Source organism: Chelon labrosus (genome assembly GCF_963514085.1).
Source record: "Chelon labrosus genome assembly, chromosome: 9".
NCBI lineage: Eukaryota > Metazoa > Chordata > Actinopteri > Mugiliformes > Mugilidae > Chelon > Chelon labrosus.
Genome location: NC_140359.1, coordinates 29,765,480 through 29,782,586, shown reverse-complemented (window position 1 = coordinate 29,782,586; position 17,107 = coordinate 29,765,480). Strand labels below are relative to the sequence as shown.

General features: G+C 46.2%; 1 protein-coding gene across 6 annotated transcripts; it reads right to left on the bottom strand.

The window, feature by feature from the left end:
• Positions 1-616: 616 nt before the first annotated feature.
• LOC311492708 (dematin-like) lies at positions 617-17,085 on the bottom strand. Of its 6 annotated transcripts, XM_084551074.1 has the most exons (18): positions 17,000-17,074; positions 11,559-11,594; positions 10,808-10,867; positions 9,617-9,651; positions 9,234-9,317; positions 8,992-9,120; positions 7,145-7,189; positions 6,675-6,849; positions 6,508-6,552; positions 6,206-6,358; positions 5,922-6,040; positions 5,511-5,616; positions 4,790-4,848; positions 4,668-4,710; positions 4,534-4,541; positions 4,380-4,436; positions 4,228-4,308; positions 617-4,102 (listed from the first exon to the last, which is right to left on the bottom strand). In XM_084551074.1, exons 4-18 carry the CDS (start codon positions 9,626-9,628, stop codon positions 3,989-3,991), a joined length of 1,230 nt encoding a protein of 409 aa, XP_084407200.1. In that variant the 5' UTR covers positions 9,629-9,651; positions 10,808-10,867; positions 11,559-11,594; positions 17,000-17,074; the 3' UTR covers positions 617-3,988. The 6 variants fall into 6 exon arrangements, 1 of the variants encoding a protein (XP_084407200.1); XR_014699219.1 differs by lacking the exon at positions 617-4,102 and having other exon boundaries at positions 4,380-4,541; positions 6,669-6,849; positions 17,000-17,085; XR_014699220.1 differs by lacking the exon at positions 617-4,102 and having other exon boundaries at positions 4,380-4,541; positions 6,669-6,849; positions 9,234-9,314; positions 17,000-17,077.
• Between the last annotated feature and the right edge of the window lie 22 nt (positions 17,086-17,107).

Sequence of the window (17,107 nt, the reverse complement as noted above, 5' to 3'; positions counted from 1 at the left end):
GATTAGATGCTATTTTATCTTAAAGATCGTTGCTGCTAGCAGCTACATTAGCCTAACAACACAATATTTGCTACTGTGTTAGCTGAAAGAACACAACGTTAGCGCTACGTTAGCCTATACACGACAACATTAGCTGCTATGTTAGCCGCTACATTAGCCTATTAAGACAACACGTTCTACGTTCGTTTAAAACAGCGTCAGCGCTACATTAGCCTATCCACCGTATTCCTGGGGGCGCTGACAACGTTAGCTTCTATGTTAAACTAAAGAAGACAGAGTTAGCCGCTACATTAGCCTTAAAACGCGATTAGCTGCAGACTGTTAGCCGCTACATTAGCCCCACAACAGAACATTAGCTATCAGACATTAGCTACTAAATTAGCCTAGAGAATTCAATATTAGCTGCTGAATTATCTTACAGGTTGCTAGCTGCTACCTTTAGGCAACATTAAACCAGACACTCTGACCGTTACAGTTTTGGTGGAGCTGAATGAATCCAGACTAGCGCCACCTGCTGGTTTGAGCAGATACAGGACGTAGCTCAGCTGGTCGGTTTGTGGTGCGTTCAGGTGCAACTTTTAATGTCGTGCAAAGATCAAATAAATTTCAGGCAGAGTTGAAAGCAAATACAAATGCTCTTTATTGTAACTCCTGGTTAATCACTCACGTCACCATTCATTTGTTACAGCAGCTGCATCCAGATATGAAAACAACAACAGCAACTATTAAATCATCATTCAGTGGTTCAGTATGTACAACAGCAGCACGGCTTCAGGCAGGCGGGGTCAGTGAGTGTGACCTCTGACCTCAGGCTGACCTCAGGCTGACCTCTGACCTTGGGCTCATATTTATCACACGTTTTTTTGTTTTTTTTATTTGCGTAATAAAAGAAAAAATAATAAATCTGGCATTAATTTATTTAGTTTTTATATTTTCTTAAATTTTTGAGCTGATTCCATCAATGCTCATTATACGATACAATTACAATTAAGCAATATCCCTTGTGAATCAATTAAGCTTATCTAAGTCTAAAACATTTCCAGTTATTGTTTGTTTCTTGATATAGATTTAAATGTTTCACACAAATGGAGCTAAGTGTTTTATAAAACACATAAGCTCTTTAAGTCTTGTCTAAATGCACATTTTGCAGACGGGCCGAGCAGAAAAGTGACTTTTACTCGTGGGTGTTTTATTTGAATTAGTTGTTTTTCTTCCCTGAACTCTGTCTGACGTCCAGATCCAGCCGGTAACAGCTCGTGTTGTTTAAATAAAGGTTGAATAAAACTGATCAGAGTCACTGACGAGCGCTGAAGCCGTCCTGTGTGTTAAAACAAGTCAATAAAAACAGAATAAAAACAGCTAAAAATCTACAAATTAAAAAAAGAAAATCACAGAACAATCTTTGTGTCGTCATGGCGTCAGTCACAGCAAACCCACTTCCTGTTTCTAACTACACAAACCAATCAGAACAAAACAGTGAAATCCTCTCAGTATCAGTAAACAGCGTCAGAATCATTCCCTCAAAAATACCCAAAACAAATCAAAATCAAAACCAGAGAAAACAGGAAATCGTAAAGTGACCAATGCTCGCTCACATCTCCGTCCAGCTCTTATTCTCAGTCTTTTATTTTGTTGTTCCACGGACACAGGAAGCGGCGGGGCAGACGTGGCGGTGGCTTTGAGTGAAGCTGTGAGTTTAAACCTGGCACAGGTCTGAGTCACTGAACCCGGATTTAAAAGTAGATGACAGTCTAAACGTCAGATTGTCGGATCTGCTGCCAACGAGAAACTACAAAAAAAAAAAAAACCTCCTGCCTTCAAAACATCAGAGGAGTCAAAGCTCAAAGCGCCTTGGAGAGATGATCCACATTTAAGAACAAAACAGCTGGATCCTCTGAGGATGAAGCTTCAGGGTTCAGGTCTAATCTGAGTCTTTGTCTCATAAATAAATCAGATCTTAACATGTGAGAGTCTTTCCATCCAGTTCCAACATCTGGATCATGTCTCCAAGTCAACCAGCAGCTGTTGATGGTTCTGATCCAGCGGTAGGTAGAGATCCATTAGAGACAGCAGCTGCTACAATATTCTACTGACCACATGATGGCGCTGCTGATTTACAGACACACAAACTGAGATCAGATCTCAAGTGCTGGCTGGGGACGCATGTGGAGACACATTTAGATTAAGACCAGGTAGAGGGACAGGTGAGATCTGATGTCTGAATGAGGCCTTAGTCTGTTCAAATGAATCAACCCTGACTCTGCTGGGCCAATCAGATCATTTGGGGGCGGGGAGTATCTTTGCTGTGATTGGTTGGAGGACTATCCAGTCAGATCAGTCAGATCAGATCTCATCTTGTGTCGCCACGTCTGAACGAGGCTGAGGAGACTCTTTAAAAAGTCCAAATGATTAAACAAATACAAATGTTTGACGTCTATGTCTGGAATATCAGAATATATTGTAATATCATCTATAAAGTTGATAAACCACGTGAACGTTTCTTGTCTGTGATTATTTCTCATTTAAATAAACACTCGTGGTTTTATTTGCTCGTCTTCACCGTCTCTTGGTTCTGATATAATCTGTCTGACAGACTCTGCAGACGCCGGCGTCCACACTCTGGTCAACTCTGAATCTTTTTGGCCGTTCAGAAACGGGGCTGATGGGTAATGTAGTCAATGTATGTTCCTGTTAAATCCGGTTCAGTCTGGACTCAGGGGGGGGGGGCCTGTGCTGGTCTGGTCTGGTCTGGTCTGGGTTTAAATACGTGGAACATTCCCGTGTGGTTTGTCAGTGCAGGTGATTCAGATATTTAAACTACGAGTGGTGACGATGAAGAGGATGAGTACCGATCAGCTGATGAGCTAACGAGCTTCGTCTCTGCTTATAAAAATAGCTGCACATCGTTTGGTCACTAAGCAACAAGAGCCCACGTCTACAACCTGCTGATGGAGGAACCAGAGCTCTGATTGGATCATTGCTCGTCTACAAACACCTCGGAGAAGTGTGTGTGTGTGTGTGTGTGTGTGTGTGTGTGTGTGTATGTGTGTGTGTGTGTGTGTGTGGCAGTGGCTTTCGCTGAACTAGAAAAGACAAAAACAAGGAGTTTAATGGCAGCCAATCAGAGCTAAACGCTGCGTCAGTAAGGGTGTTCATCAACGAACATCTGACCACGAGGATACGGATCAGTTCATTGATTCACTGATTCACTGATTCACTGATTCATTGACTCATTGACTCTGCATCATCCCACTAAATATTAGAAAGTTGCTCTGGAGTATCTCTGTTGGGAACTGATTCTGCCTGGGCCAATCAGATCATGTGGGCGGGGCTTAATGTGGAGATGGTAGTCATACACGTCACCTGATTAGTTTAAATGATTGGTTGGAGGTCTATCCAAATCCAGACTCTGATCCTGATAAGGACTAAGTCTGGCTACGCTAGCTTAGCCTAGCCTAGCCTATCTTCTGTCTGTCACCACATTAAGCCCCGCCCCCGGGCAATCTGATTGGCCCAGCAGATCTTGGTGGGAGCAGAGCAGCATGCATTAGTCTGGTGGGGCCAGTTAGCTCATAGCATTAGCATCAGCCTGACTGACTGCCATCTAACAGCCTCCTTGTTTTCTTCTTCGGTGCTGGGAAATAAACGCTGTTGCTGTGACATCATAGCTGGCTAAGCCAATAGGAACGGTCCTTCTAAAAGACCGCCGGGCCGACAGCAGGAATGTTGGTTTAATGTCCGACTGCAGCAGAACAGATCCAGGATCAGATCTGGTTCTCTGTGCTGCGTGGAGGGAGTCCTGACGAGCCTCAGCTAACATGCTAACATGCTAACTGAGACGCTAGCTTCCTCCGGCTCAGTCTTCACATCCTCTCCTGCTGATTTCATATTTGTGCTCTGAAGCTCCGACGTTCAAACAGGCGACGTGCAGCAGAAACCCTAAAACCACTCTCTGCAAACCTGACCGTCCGCTGGGCGGCGTCCCCCGTCAGAAGAGACACACCCTCCGCTTCAGGTCGTTCCTCTTCCAGACGGAGAGGCCGTCGAAGTCCTCGATGGACATCCCGAAAACGCTGAAGAACTCCTCCTGGGACAGGTGTCTCTGCAGGGACGAGGAGACAGATGGAGGAGTCTAACGTCAATCAACCAGGACACGAGTTATCTATCTATCTATCTATCTATCTATCTATCTATCTATCCGTCCGTCCGTCCGTCTGTCTGTCTTACCTCCAGTCTGGTGCGGTCTACGTCCTGGGGCAGCTTGTTTCGTCCTCTGTGAGTCACCACCAGCGTCTCATAGGGGTAAATCTGCAGAGGAGCATGAATCAGTGTCTCAGATCATCAGATCAGATCAAACCTTTCTTTCCTCCGTTCTCTACCTTGTGTTCCAGCATGCTGGGGAGGGAGTTCCCTCTGTCCATCCTGGAGTCTCCGTTCTGACGCGCACACATAGAAAAATAGAAAATAGAATAGAAAATAGAATACGTGTCTTCACTGATCAGACGTCACTGTGAAGGAACGGTGAGACTCTACCTGAAGTCCTGCAGAGACACAGAGAGGGACACGAACAATAACCATTAAAACAAAAGCTGAATAATTTATTAATATTAATATTTTATTATTATTATTAAATGTTTCATTCGTGTTAAATCATCAGCTGTTGGTACCTGCAGCAGTTTTCTCTGAGGAGCTGAACTCAGTCGACTGAAGCTGGAGGAGGAAACACAAACATGATGATCAGCGACGACAGGAAAATCTGAGAGAACGTCTGCACTGAGAAAAGACTCACCCTGGACAGAGCACTCCTAGAGGATGCTGGGAAATACACCGACCTGGAGACGCTGGAGCCTGGAGAGGAAGAGGAGGAGGAGGAGGAGGAGAAGAGGAGGAGGAGGAGGAGGAGGAGGAGGAGGAGGAGGAAAAAAGTTTGTTCTTTAATTTCCTGCAGATAACTGGACCTGAGCCGACGCTGCCTCCATGACACCTGCTGGACACTAGAGGGCAGTAACTCCCTGGTTTCACCATCACACCATGGTTGTTCAGTGGATTCATCAACATTAACATCAGCCAATGAGAGAGAGGCCTTTAGCTGCTTAGAAGTTCCCCTGGGTTCCTTTGGGACCTCTCAGACTATTATGGAGTGATCTTTGTTGGTGGACCACTCCTGTGGAGGGGGACAGTCGTCTTCAATCTGTCTGACTGTGGATTATTTGTGGGTTCCAAACTCTTTAGAGATGGTTCTGGAACCTTTTCCAGCCTGATGAGCAACAACAACTCTTTCTCTGAGCTCCTCAGAAAGCTCCTTTGTCCACAAACATGTGTTGTGAAGATCAGACTGAGACAAATCCCTGATTTATTGAAACCAAACCAGGACCTGAACCACACCTGAGTCTCATTACGTTGATGGAGACACTTCACCTCTCTGATATGTAATATTGGCTCATTTTAGTCTTATATCTCTGGTTCATGTGTGGTTGGGTTCTTTGTCGTCAGGTTCAAGACAAACGTACCGGCGTTGTGGCTGCGGTCGGGCAGAGAACGAGTCTTCCTCCTCAGAGGGGCGGCAGATTTCTCCAACTCCTCCTTCAGGATGATTTTACCCAGATTGGACTGAATCTGACACCAACACAGGGACAGTAAACGTCTCATCGTTAACGCATCATTTATCAGATCTGACTTCATGGTCACAGCCTCTCAAACATTAATGACAGTAAAACAAACATTTAGTGTGTGTGTCTGCTTTCAGCTCTTCGTCCTGTAGTTCACAGTTTTTTGACATTTTCAATAATAAATATGAATAATAATCATTGATGGAGACGTTGGCTGCAGAATGATGACATGTACGCATGCTAACAAAGAAAAGACATGAAACATCTGGACCTGAAACATCTGGACATGCAGCTGGCCGTTGAGCCGCTCACCTTGTTGAGCTCCTGTTTCTGCAGCGCTCTGAGGCCCCACAGCTCATCAACCAGCTCTCCATCCTCCTCCTCCTCCTCCTCCTCTTTCTCCCTCTTCTCCTTCTGCTTCCACTCCTTCTCTACAGAGGAGAAGAGGAGAGAAACCTGGAAAATCCCATCTTTCTACTGTACCGCAAATGCAGCATGTGGTGAGTTCCATTTACTGTACTGTGTGTGTGTGTGTGTGTGTGTGTGTGTGTGTGTGTGTGTGTGTGTGTGTGTGTGTGTGTGTGTCTGGGTCGTACCAATCACGGCCAGGGAGGGGGGGCAGGGCCAGTAGTCGGTCTCGATCTTGGAGGGCAGGTTTGGATCTGGAGGCTGAGCGGCTGGAAACTTTGAAGACTCTATGATCAGATCCTCGATGTGTTTCCCCTGAGGGACAACGGAGGACGACACATCTGTACAGACGCACACACACACACAGACATGCACACACACACGGTAAAGCTGATTAAACACAATGAAGTCATGCGTGCTGCTGACCCACATTCAGCTCTGACTCCAGCTGCAGACGACAGAGATCAGCTCAGTAACATCTGTAACTCACCTTGTTTGTAGATCGGAGGTTTCTTATAGATGTTGCTGCCGTTCTCTGGAAGAAAGAAAGAAACAAAATCATTTTTAAACATAAATATATCGGTTTATGTAATTAAACGTCATTTAAACCCAGTACGTGGAGCCAGTACAAACACTCTTTCAGGTCATTACTTGTACCGGGCCTGTGGAAGTGCTGCACCGAGCCCTTGGTACCAGAGCCGGGTGTGTTGGGTGTGTTGGGCGTCTGTGGAGTGGGCGGTGTGTGTGTTCTCTGTGATCTGCTGGTCTGGATGGTGGAACAAGGAGAGGAACCTCCTGGTGACCGGTTCTCCAGCCACTCCTTGGACAGATTCTGGAACCACAGACACAAAAGTGAAGTTGAAGCTTTAACAGGAATCCTCTAAGACTTCTAGAACCTCACAAAGAACCCAGTTACCACCAGGACGTCCTAAAGAACAACTACAAACACCTGAGGGATCCATGGATCCTCTCCAGTGACAGTAGATCCACTACTTTACATGAATGGAACATCCTCAACAACCAAGAGAACGCCTAAAGAACCACGTTAAGGACCAACAGAACCATTTAGAACTGTTTAACTACTCCATGGTGATATTTAAAGAGAGAAATCAGATGTGGAGTCTTACCTCTGGGGAGGGAGGAGGAGAGATGGAGCGAGGAGACAAAGACCTCTGGAAGAAAAAGAAGATAGAACAGATTAAAGTGGGAACGCTGAAGGAACGTGATATTAAAATGTGGATTAATCTGATGGATAGAAGTGAAACGTCTGTAGTAGTGTGAACATTGGGTACCTACATACAGAGAACTGACAGTGCAGATTGTAATTCTCCATCGTCACTAGAACCTCCAATAAACTCCAGTTAAACCTCCTGAAGGAACCCTAAAATCTCTGTCATGACTAATAGAACCCAAGAACTTCCTAACATGTGACAGAAATCGCCAAAAAGATCTCAGTGGCTGACCTCCTCAGCTACCACCAGGAACTTCTAAATAACAAACCCATGGAACCTCTCCAATGACAGACTCTAATAAACACCAGTAGAACCACTTGAAGGAAACCAAGATTATCTGTGGTGACCAAAAGACCTCAAGAACGTCCTGTGGTATGATAAGAATCATTCAAAAGACCTCAAGAACATCCTCAGTTGTGACTTGAATGTCGTCCTGATCATTAGGAACCACCTAGATGATCCCTAGAACATCTTCAGTGAGCAACTTAGAACCTGCTCAGTTACCACCAGGAAGTCCTAAAGGTCGACTACAACCACCTGACCTCCTAGGAACCCAAACAGGACCAGAGACCATGAATCATCTAAAGGGCTTGTAGAACATTAGGAACCAGCCTGAGGATCCTTAGAACCTCTCCAGTGAGCTGTACTTCCCAGCATCAGATGATCCGTGGATCTGTCCAGATCTAAACTCGTCCGTCTCGTTATAAATCTTTTGAACCTGATTATTTAGTAGTCTTCCAGGAGTGCGTCCTGTTCTCTCTCGTCCGTTGACTCTAACCTTTCACTGTGTAACTGAATCGTTGTTCTCCGGGTTCTCCAGAGTGTGACAGTGTAAACAGATACCACACGTCCTCACAACACAAGTAAAACACTTTCAGACACTCACGGGGCCTCAGCTGTGCTAACGAGCAGCTGATTGATGATCCCGTTCACAGCCAGACGCTGAACTAACCAACCGGCAAACTAACCGACCGTCAGACCTGCCAGGCTGCTGCCTCGACTCACTGGCTTCTGCATGCTAAGCAAAAACTGTTTCTGTTTCCTCACCGTCCACAAACACTGAGATTTAAATGATACGACAGTAAACCTTTAGCATAGATTCTTATCTCTAACTGTTGTTATTTTTAATATCGTCATTAACTTAATTCTGAAGAAAACTGAATCTCGTCTCCGTTTGAGTTATATCCTCAGTCTGGACCAAAACAACCAAGGCCGACCAACAGCGAATGCCGACAGTGACGTCTTCTGACCAAACAGCTGCACCTGAACGCACCACAAAGACTACGTACTAAGTATGAAGGAAATAACCCTTCATACCAGCAGGTGGCAGTAGTTTGTATTCATAAGAGGAAACAGGAAGCGCTACTGGTAGCTGGGAGCTAGAAAAGTAGGAAACACTAGGAATCTAGGAGGAGCTACTACTAGCTGAGAGGCTAGGAATTAAAGGAGCTAGCTTGGCGTAGTGACTGTAAACCAATGAGGCCTTTACATCTGATTAGCATTCATCATTAGCCTTCTTTTTAAAAAGCTAAAAGCAAAGAGTAGCCAGAGCTAATCTATGACATCAGAAGTTTAGTCGTTCATATATCGACTCTGGTGTAAATGTTTGATGCAGGAAGTCAACAAAGTTAAATCTTAAAGCTGAAATTAAAAATAAAAACAGTAAAGACAGATGATCATGTTGTGTCTCGGTGCGTCTCAGCCTTCAGATGAGTTTTAAGAGTTAAATGTTTTCAGGTCACCTCCAGTGGACTGTAGCAGTAGTGTGGCTGGTAGATCATCAGGTCTGGTCTCTCTATGTCCAGGATGGCTTTGTCTCTCGGTAACGCCGCCAAGTCCTTGTAGCCGATGACGCCGTCCTCCACTCTGGCCTGGAGGGGGGAGAAGGAGGGGGGAGGAGGAGGGGGAGGAGGAGGGGATTACAGATTACCACCTCAAAATTAATCTGAAGAGAAACAGAACTGGATCTGTGAGGGATACTCACCACGATGGCGGCGGCGGGGGATCCTGGGACGCTGGTCCCTCTGAGGGACAACACGCTCCCAGGAGATGTCTGGGCCAGCTGCTGCTAACACAGACACATTCATACTTCATCACCACTGGAACCTTCAGTAGAACCACCTAAAGGAACTCTTGAATCCCTGTACTGACTATCTGACCTTAAGAACGTCCTAAAGTGTGACTGGAATCACCTAAAAGACAGTGAGAACTTCCTCAGTGGTGATTAAATATGTCCTCCTGAATATTAGGAACCAGTCTGAAGAACCCTAGAACCTCCTCTATGAACACCTTAGAACTTGACCACACCGGTTACCAAGCATGAACATAATTCTGAAGCTCTGAAGAGAATAATAACATGATATTTACCTTGGGCATCATCCTGACTGCTGATTGGTCAGTTCCTGGAAGACAACATGGTGTTAAATCAATCAATCTTCATCTACAGCAGCCGTCAAACTGATAATTATCATAAAATAACAAATTAGTAAGAAAACAATTAATAACAAACACGTTAATTAGAACTTGAGCACCTCCACCACCACCAGGACCTCCAGAAACCTCCAGGAGAACCATGTAAAGGAACCTTTTAATCTCTGTGATGACTATTTGCCTTGGAGAACACCCTAAACTATGACTTAAACTACCTCAAAGAACTCTAGAACCTCCTCAACTGACATAATATTATGCATAACTTAGAAGAGCCCTAGAACCTCCTTAGAACTTGATCTCCTCAGTTGATATTCTCTTTCCAAGAACGTCCTAAAGCACCCCTAGAAGGACCTCCCCAATGACCAACTCCATGACCTGCAGAACGTCCAGAAAACCTCCAGCAGAACGATCTACAGGAACCTTTTAATATCAACCATAAGTCCTAAAAGTCACCTGAACTCCTTCTAGAACCTCCACCACCTCCACCACCTGGAAGAATATCTTTCAAAAGCTACAAAAACCCTTCAAGAACTTCCTTAAATGTGACAGAAATCACCTAAAGCACCTTCTAGAACCTCCTCACCAGTGATACTAATGAACTTTAGGAACAACCTAGAACCTCTACCACTAGAACTTCCAGGAAACCTCGAGCAGAACATCCTAAAGGAAGAACTGAATGTCTTAGAAGACGACCAAGATGTCTCCATGTCTCCAGCGTCTCTGTCCACGTGGATTCCAGCTCGGTTCATCTTTTTAAACATCTGGTTGTTCTTCTACCTCCATGTTTCTGTCCCTCCTGGAATCTCGTCAGAGCCAACTGAGTTTTCTAGAGCTGGGCTAGCAGTTTCCCCTGCTTCTAGTCTTTGTGCTAAGCTAAGCTAAGCTAAGATAAGCTAAGCTAAGATAAGCTAAGCTAAGCTAAGCTAAGCCTCTGTCTGCTCCACAGAGGAGTCGTTGTCAGATTATTGCTGGACGTAACTCTCTGTACACATGGCTCTGCTGCAGCTTTGTCCGACGAGGCCGACGGGCTCAGAGGGATTATTCCAGAGAGCGCCGCTTTGTCCAACGCTAACACACAAACACAAACGCAGCGCGGAGGCCAGTGACACGGCGTGATTGTGTTGTTACCTCAGGGAGAGAAAGGGATCATGTCTGTTTGTCTTCGGGGCTCTGAGGCCCGATCAGCACCTGAAACACACATGACCACTTCAGGGACACATTGGATGATCGGGACAAAACTAATACTTTTCAGTTCCAGCTGCTGAAGGAACGTGATAGCTGAATTTTAATGTGAACTGAAGTTTAAGTTTTAGTTTAATAAAAGTTAAAATTTAAATGTCTTAACTGTAATTTACGTTAAACTATATTTACATTTAACTGAAGTTTAAGTTGAACTAATCAGTTAACTTCATTAAATCTAAACCACTTTTAAATTAACCTTTAACTATTACCTCTATCTACAGACACAGAGCTCCCAGATTCTTTCAGAATAAAAGTCAGAAACAACTAAAGAACATGCAGCCGTCCAGACGCTGGATCTGACTCTTCCTCCAGGATCGATCTGTGACGGCGTCAAGTTTCACAGACGCTCTGAATAATTCATTCATTAATCGATGGTTTAAAGAGAAGTGTTGGAAGGAAGGAAGGAAGGAAAGTAGCTGAGGAACGAGTCTGTTTCATCATATTATCTGTTCATTTTAGATCATTAATATTTAATTATGTGTTGAAGTTAAACAGAAAGAACTGGATTGAAAAGGAAGATCAATAATCAGATGAATGATCAGATGAATGATCAGATGAATGATCAGATGAATGATCAGATGAATCAGGACCATGTGACTCAGACGACTGATGGATCAGTTAAAGTTTAACGACTCACATGTTGGAGCTGTGGACGTCTGAGCTCTGCAGCCTCCTGGAAGAAGAAGAAGAAGAAGAGACACAGGTAAGGATGCGTTCAGGCGTCATCGGCCACTGAATAGACTCAAGCTCTGCGTCTATTTTCAGATTTTATGTCCAGGAAGCCGACTCTGTTGCTAGGCGACGGCGCTGCTCTGAAAACGAAATCTGCTCCAGCAGCAAACTGAGAAAAACACGGCAGGTGACGGACGCTTGAACTCACCACAGACGCTCGCACGTCCTGCTGCTATTACAGACACTTGAACTAACCACGGGCCCACCCTTTCTAAATCAGGTAACCATGGCAACAGTCCCTGTATTGATCAGTGATCAGAGTCTCTCATCTATATCTGATAGAGTGGGAGTTTGTTTTTCCTCTGGGACATAACCCAGAGGAATGCTGGGAGATATGTGACGGTTGCTAGGTTACCGCACGCAGACATCCAATCGGCTGCCAGAAATGTGGGCGAGACAAAGAGAGACAAAAAGAGAGAAAGAGAGAGAGAGAGAGAGAGAGAGGGATGCTGCACCATCAGACCACCCAAATACTCACAGAGGTCACAACCTCAGGCTAACCCCACCCGCCTGCCACCCATGGAGGTATAAATCAAACCTCCTCCAGCACCAGAGTTCAGAAGGCAAGGAGCTAAAGTAGCTAGCATTAGCATTCAGTAGAGAGCTAAAACTAAACATAAACAACCAAGATGGCCGCCGTGGAGCCACTGACAGCAGAGGAACGTTAGCTTGACGTGAGGACGATAATTCTTTGTTTTCTTTTTGTCCAGTAGATCAGACGCCGGTGTGTCTTCGGTCTGAGGGACCAACGATTGTCTCCAGGTCTCGCACGTCAAAGATGGCGCCAAATATGTCATTTGCAGCCAATCAGGACGCAGGCTGGGACATGAATCTCCACTGGGCGTGAAGAGTCGTAAATGATCTTGTTAAAATCAGCGAGGAGGTCGTTACTGCCGGTCACTGCGTCCTGAGAACGTCCTCACATTAAACCGTCCCACAGACACACAGACATGTCCCCCTCACTGTAGCTCCATGGACATTTCCTTGGTGACACATTCACAGACTGACACAAACACTTAGACACCAAATTTGACCAAATATAACCTAGCCTCCCAGCTAACAGCAGCTCCTAATAGCCTCCTAGCTAACAGTAGCTCCTCCTAGCCTCCCAGCTAACAGCAGCTCCTAATAGCCTCCCAGCTAACAGCAGCTCCTAATAGCCTCCTAGCTAACAGCAGCTCCTCCTAGCCTCCCAGCTAACAGCAGCTCCTAATAGCCTCCTAGCTAACAGTAGCTCCTCCTAGCCTCCCAGCTAACAGCAGCTCCTCCTAGCCTCCCTGTTCAGACCTGATGCTTCCTCACTGGTCCAATCACAAGTGTCCTGGTTAAAGCAGGTGTGAACACCCTCAGGATGCTCTGAGGACATGTTCGAGGTCTCATCACTCACATCTGAAGGACGTCCGTCTCAAATTTGACTAAAATCTTTCAGCAGCGACTGAAACTAGATCTGAACAAGAGGATCCTGGTTTATTTCCTGGTTTATTTCCTGGTTTAGTTCCTGGTTTGGTTCCTGGTTTAGTTCCTGGTTCTCCAGCCGTCTGCAGGATGTCAGACCAGACGTTGGCGTCCTCAGAGTCTGTGTGAAGTCGTGATGCAGGAAGACGTAAAACGTGTTCAAGCTGAAAATAGGTCAGAGACTGAAAAACAGCTGAGTCACAGTCAACAGCTCTGAGTGCTGAGACATCGATGGACAGAAGCCGAGGACGGGACGACACACGACTGAGACACTGAACCTGGATCACGTCCACAAGTCAACAGCTATTCATGGTTCTGAGGAAACAGCTGATTGAGTGTTGTTCTCATGAACTTTAACCTGGTTCAGACTTGGTTTCAGGGTGAAGGTCAGGGGTCAGGGGTCAGAGGTCAGGGGTTAAAGGATGTGTTAAGTCAATTAAAGGTCCTCACAGAGATAGAACCTTGAGTTTGTTTGTGTGTGCTTGGCGGGTTCTTATCTAAGCGAACAGAGACGTGACTACACCCACTCCATCGACCCGCCGTCAGAGACTCGACCCGGCCGACAGGAAGTAGAGACTCGTCCTCATTTTTAGCAGTAGAAGAAGAAGAACGAGGGAGGAGGCGGCGCTCCCTTCTCCTGTTTTCTCACCCTCTTCCTTTCTTCTTTTTTTCCTGTTCTTTCCTCCTCACACACCTCCTCAATCCTTCTATACTTCCTCCTTCCTCTTCCTTATTCTCTTCCCTTTCTTCTTCTTCTCCAATCTATTTCCTCTTCCCTCGCCCACTAGTGTCTTCCCTCTTTCTATACCTCCTCTCTCCTCAGACACATCCTCCTTTTCATCCTTCCATATTCTCTCTTTTCTTTCCTTCCTCATTCCAGTTTTCCATCCCTGTTTCCCTGAATGGTTCCCTCCTTTACTTTCTCCTTCTTCCTCCCCAGTTACATCCCTCCTTCTATACATCCTCCTCTTTCTCTTCCTCCTCTTCTTCAAACGTTCTCCTCTGTCCCTCGTTCCTGTCGTCTGATATCAGAGGAGAACACGAAGGTGTCGTTCTGGATAAAACTCTCTCGTATCAAACCACTTAAAATTCCTGAGGTTGAACGGGTGGCAGCTCCTCCTCCTCCTCCTCCTCCTCCTCCTCCTCCACCAGCAGTAACTGAACCGCTGGCTGTCCCTATGGCCTCATTCCTGCAGCATTACCCCCCGTCCCCCGTCCCCTGTCCCGTCACTTGGCCCCCTGCTGTTCTCAGAGATATGAGCCGATGCCTCAGTCTGCAGCAGAGACAGACTGGATTCAACCAGCAACAAACTAGTTTCAGTTCATGAGGAGGAGAAGAAGAAGAAGAAGAAATAGAAGAAGAAGGAGGAGGAGGAGGAGGAGGAGGAGGAGGAGGAGGAGGAACTTTTTGACTTCCACCTCCCGCCCCAGACAGGAAGTCATAGCCTCTATGTTTTAATCTCCTCTCTGGACGTGTCCCGGTCTAAAAATAGAGAAGAGCTTTGATAACAGACACGGGACGAGTCTGAACAACACAACCAAGTCTCCGTCCTGAACGGTGATCCGTTACCATGGAGACCAACTCAAACCATCTGATCAGACACATGAGTTTACAAGTAAAACATCAGGAGCATCACATCTACTGGAAAGGAGAGAAGAGGAGGAGGAGGAGGAGGAGGAGGAGGAGGAGGAGGAAGACGAGGAGGAGGAGGAGGAGGAGGAGGAAGCAGTAGTAGTAGAAGGAGGTGAGGGAGGGGGAAGAGGAGGAGAATAATGATGAGAAGAGAAGTGTTGTGTCCTCCATGTTTGTGTCCAGACCTGAATTGATAGAGCAGAAGAAGAAGAGCAGGAAGTCCGTGTCCACATGGTTTTGATGTTTGGTGCTGGTCCCTGAACGCCTCACGGTGCTGTGTGGGCTCTGTCCTCTATTCCTGGACTCATGCGTCATCTTCACGTTACACAACAGAACCTCTGAGGCTCTGCTCACAAACACTGGACGGAGGAGTGGAGGTGTGGCGGTGGTAACCACGGCAACCGTTACCAACCAAGGAGGAGTGAGGAGTTTCCAGGAGGTTCAGAAAACATGGAGGTAGAAGAACAAGATGAACCAAGATGGAATCTATGTGGACAGAGACGACGGAGACCTGGAGACATCTGGGTGGAGATATCTTCTCCTCTTTTTGTTGTTGTTCTTCTCCTGCTCTTTATTCTTCTCCTCCTCCTCCTCCTCCTTCTTCTTCTCTTGTTCCAGCTCCAGTAGATGTGTTTGATGTTTTGATGTATCTGATCACATGGTTTGATTTGGTCTCCATGGTAACGGTTGACTGTTTCATGTCTTGTTGTTTAGTAAATCCAGACGCTGTCTCGTGGACTAGAAGCTTTTGACCTCTGACCTCTGACCTCTGACTCATGGTCTCAGTAAAGTTTTATTAGTAGAGAAACACTTAATGCAGGTACCATGACCTCTGACCTCTGACCTCTGACCTCCCCATCACCCCCCCTCTCTACCCCACACGCTCTGAGGTCACATGACCTCCTCAGAATGATGCTAACATGCTCATGCTAAGCAGCGCTCATCTAAATTCAGCTTGTTAGCCTGGTAGCATGCTAACACCATACAGGAAAGTGATTACAGTAGTAATGATGGTACAGGACCTGAGGGGCCCCTGGGGGCCCAGACTAAACTACACCACTGAGCTACATGGATGGATGGATAGATGGATGATAGACAGATGGATGGATAGACAGACGGATGGATGGATGGATAGATAGATGGATGGATAGATAGATAGATAGACAGATGGATGGATAGACAGACGGATGGATGGATGGATAGATAGATGGATGGATAGACAGATAGATAGACAGATGGATGGATAGACAGACGGATGGATGGATGGATAGATAGATGGATGGATAGATAGATAGGTAGATAGATAGATGGATAGATAGACAGATAGATAGATAGATAGATAGACAGATAGACAGATAGATGGATGGATAGATAGATAGATAGATAGATAGATAGATAGATGGATAGATGGATAGATGGATAGATAGATGGATAGATAGATAGATAGATGGATAGATAGATGCTGACAGATGTGATGCTAGATGAGGAGGAGGGGTGTTACATAAAACCATCCTCCTCTCCTCCATCCTCTCTTCAGCAGCATGCTCTCCTCCACCCTCTCCTCCTCTCCTCCATCCTCTCCTCCTCTCCTCCATCCTCTCCTCCTCCATCCTCCTCCATCCTCTCCTCCTCCATCCATCCTCTCTTCTCTCCACTCTTCCATCCTCTCCTCCTCCTCCTCCTCCTCCTCCATCCTCTCCTCCTCCATCCTCTCCTCCTCTCCTCCTCCTCCTCCTCCTCCATCCTCTCCTCCTCCATCCTCTCCTCCTCTCCTCCTCCTCCTCCATCCTCTCCTCCTCCATCCTCTCCTCCTCTCCTCCTCTCCTCCTCTCCATCCTCTCCTCTCTCCTCTTCTCCATCCTCTCCTCCTCCTCCTCCTCCTCCTCCTCTTACATAATTTCTAACTGAGTCGTTCTGATCCGCAGCCTCGTGATGCCTTCACGTCTCTAAAGAAAACACGGAAACAGCGACACGCCTGCAGCATCGGAGCTTCTCTGCTTCTCTGTCCCGATGCAGAGCTCTGCAGCCCCCCCCCCCCACCACCACCACCACCAGGACCGGAGAGAGAGAGCCTGAGGTCCCGCTACAAACAGCCTCATTTCTCATTTCTCGAGCTCGTGTCTGTCTCTAGTTCCTCTCTCTGTGTGTCAGGTTCCATCTCATCATGACTAATAATGATCATTAATAATAACAGTTTAGATTCTTATTATTCTAATTATTTTACTGTTGTTGATCATAAACCTGAAGCAGAGTCTCACCTGAAACATCCAGAAGCTCCGTCAGCAGCTGCTCTGATCAGACCCACGACCACGATCATCTGACAGACACAGATAGCAGCACTCACCCCCTCACCCTCCCTCCCTCCC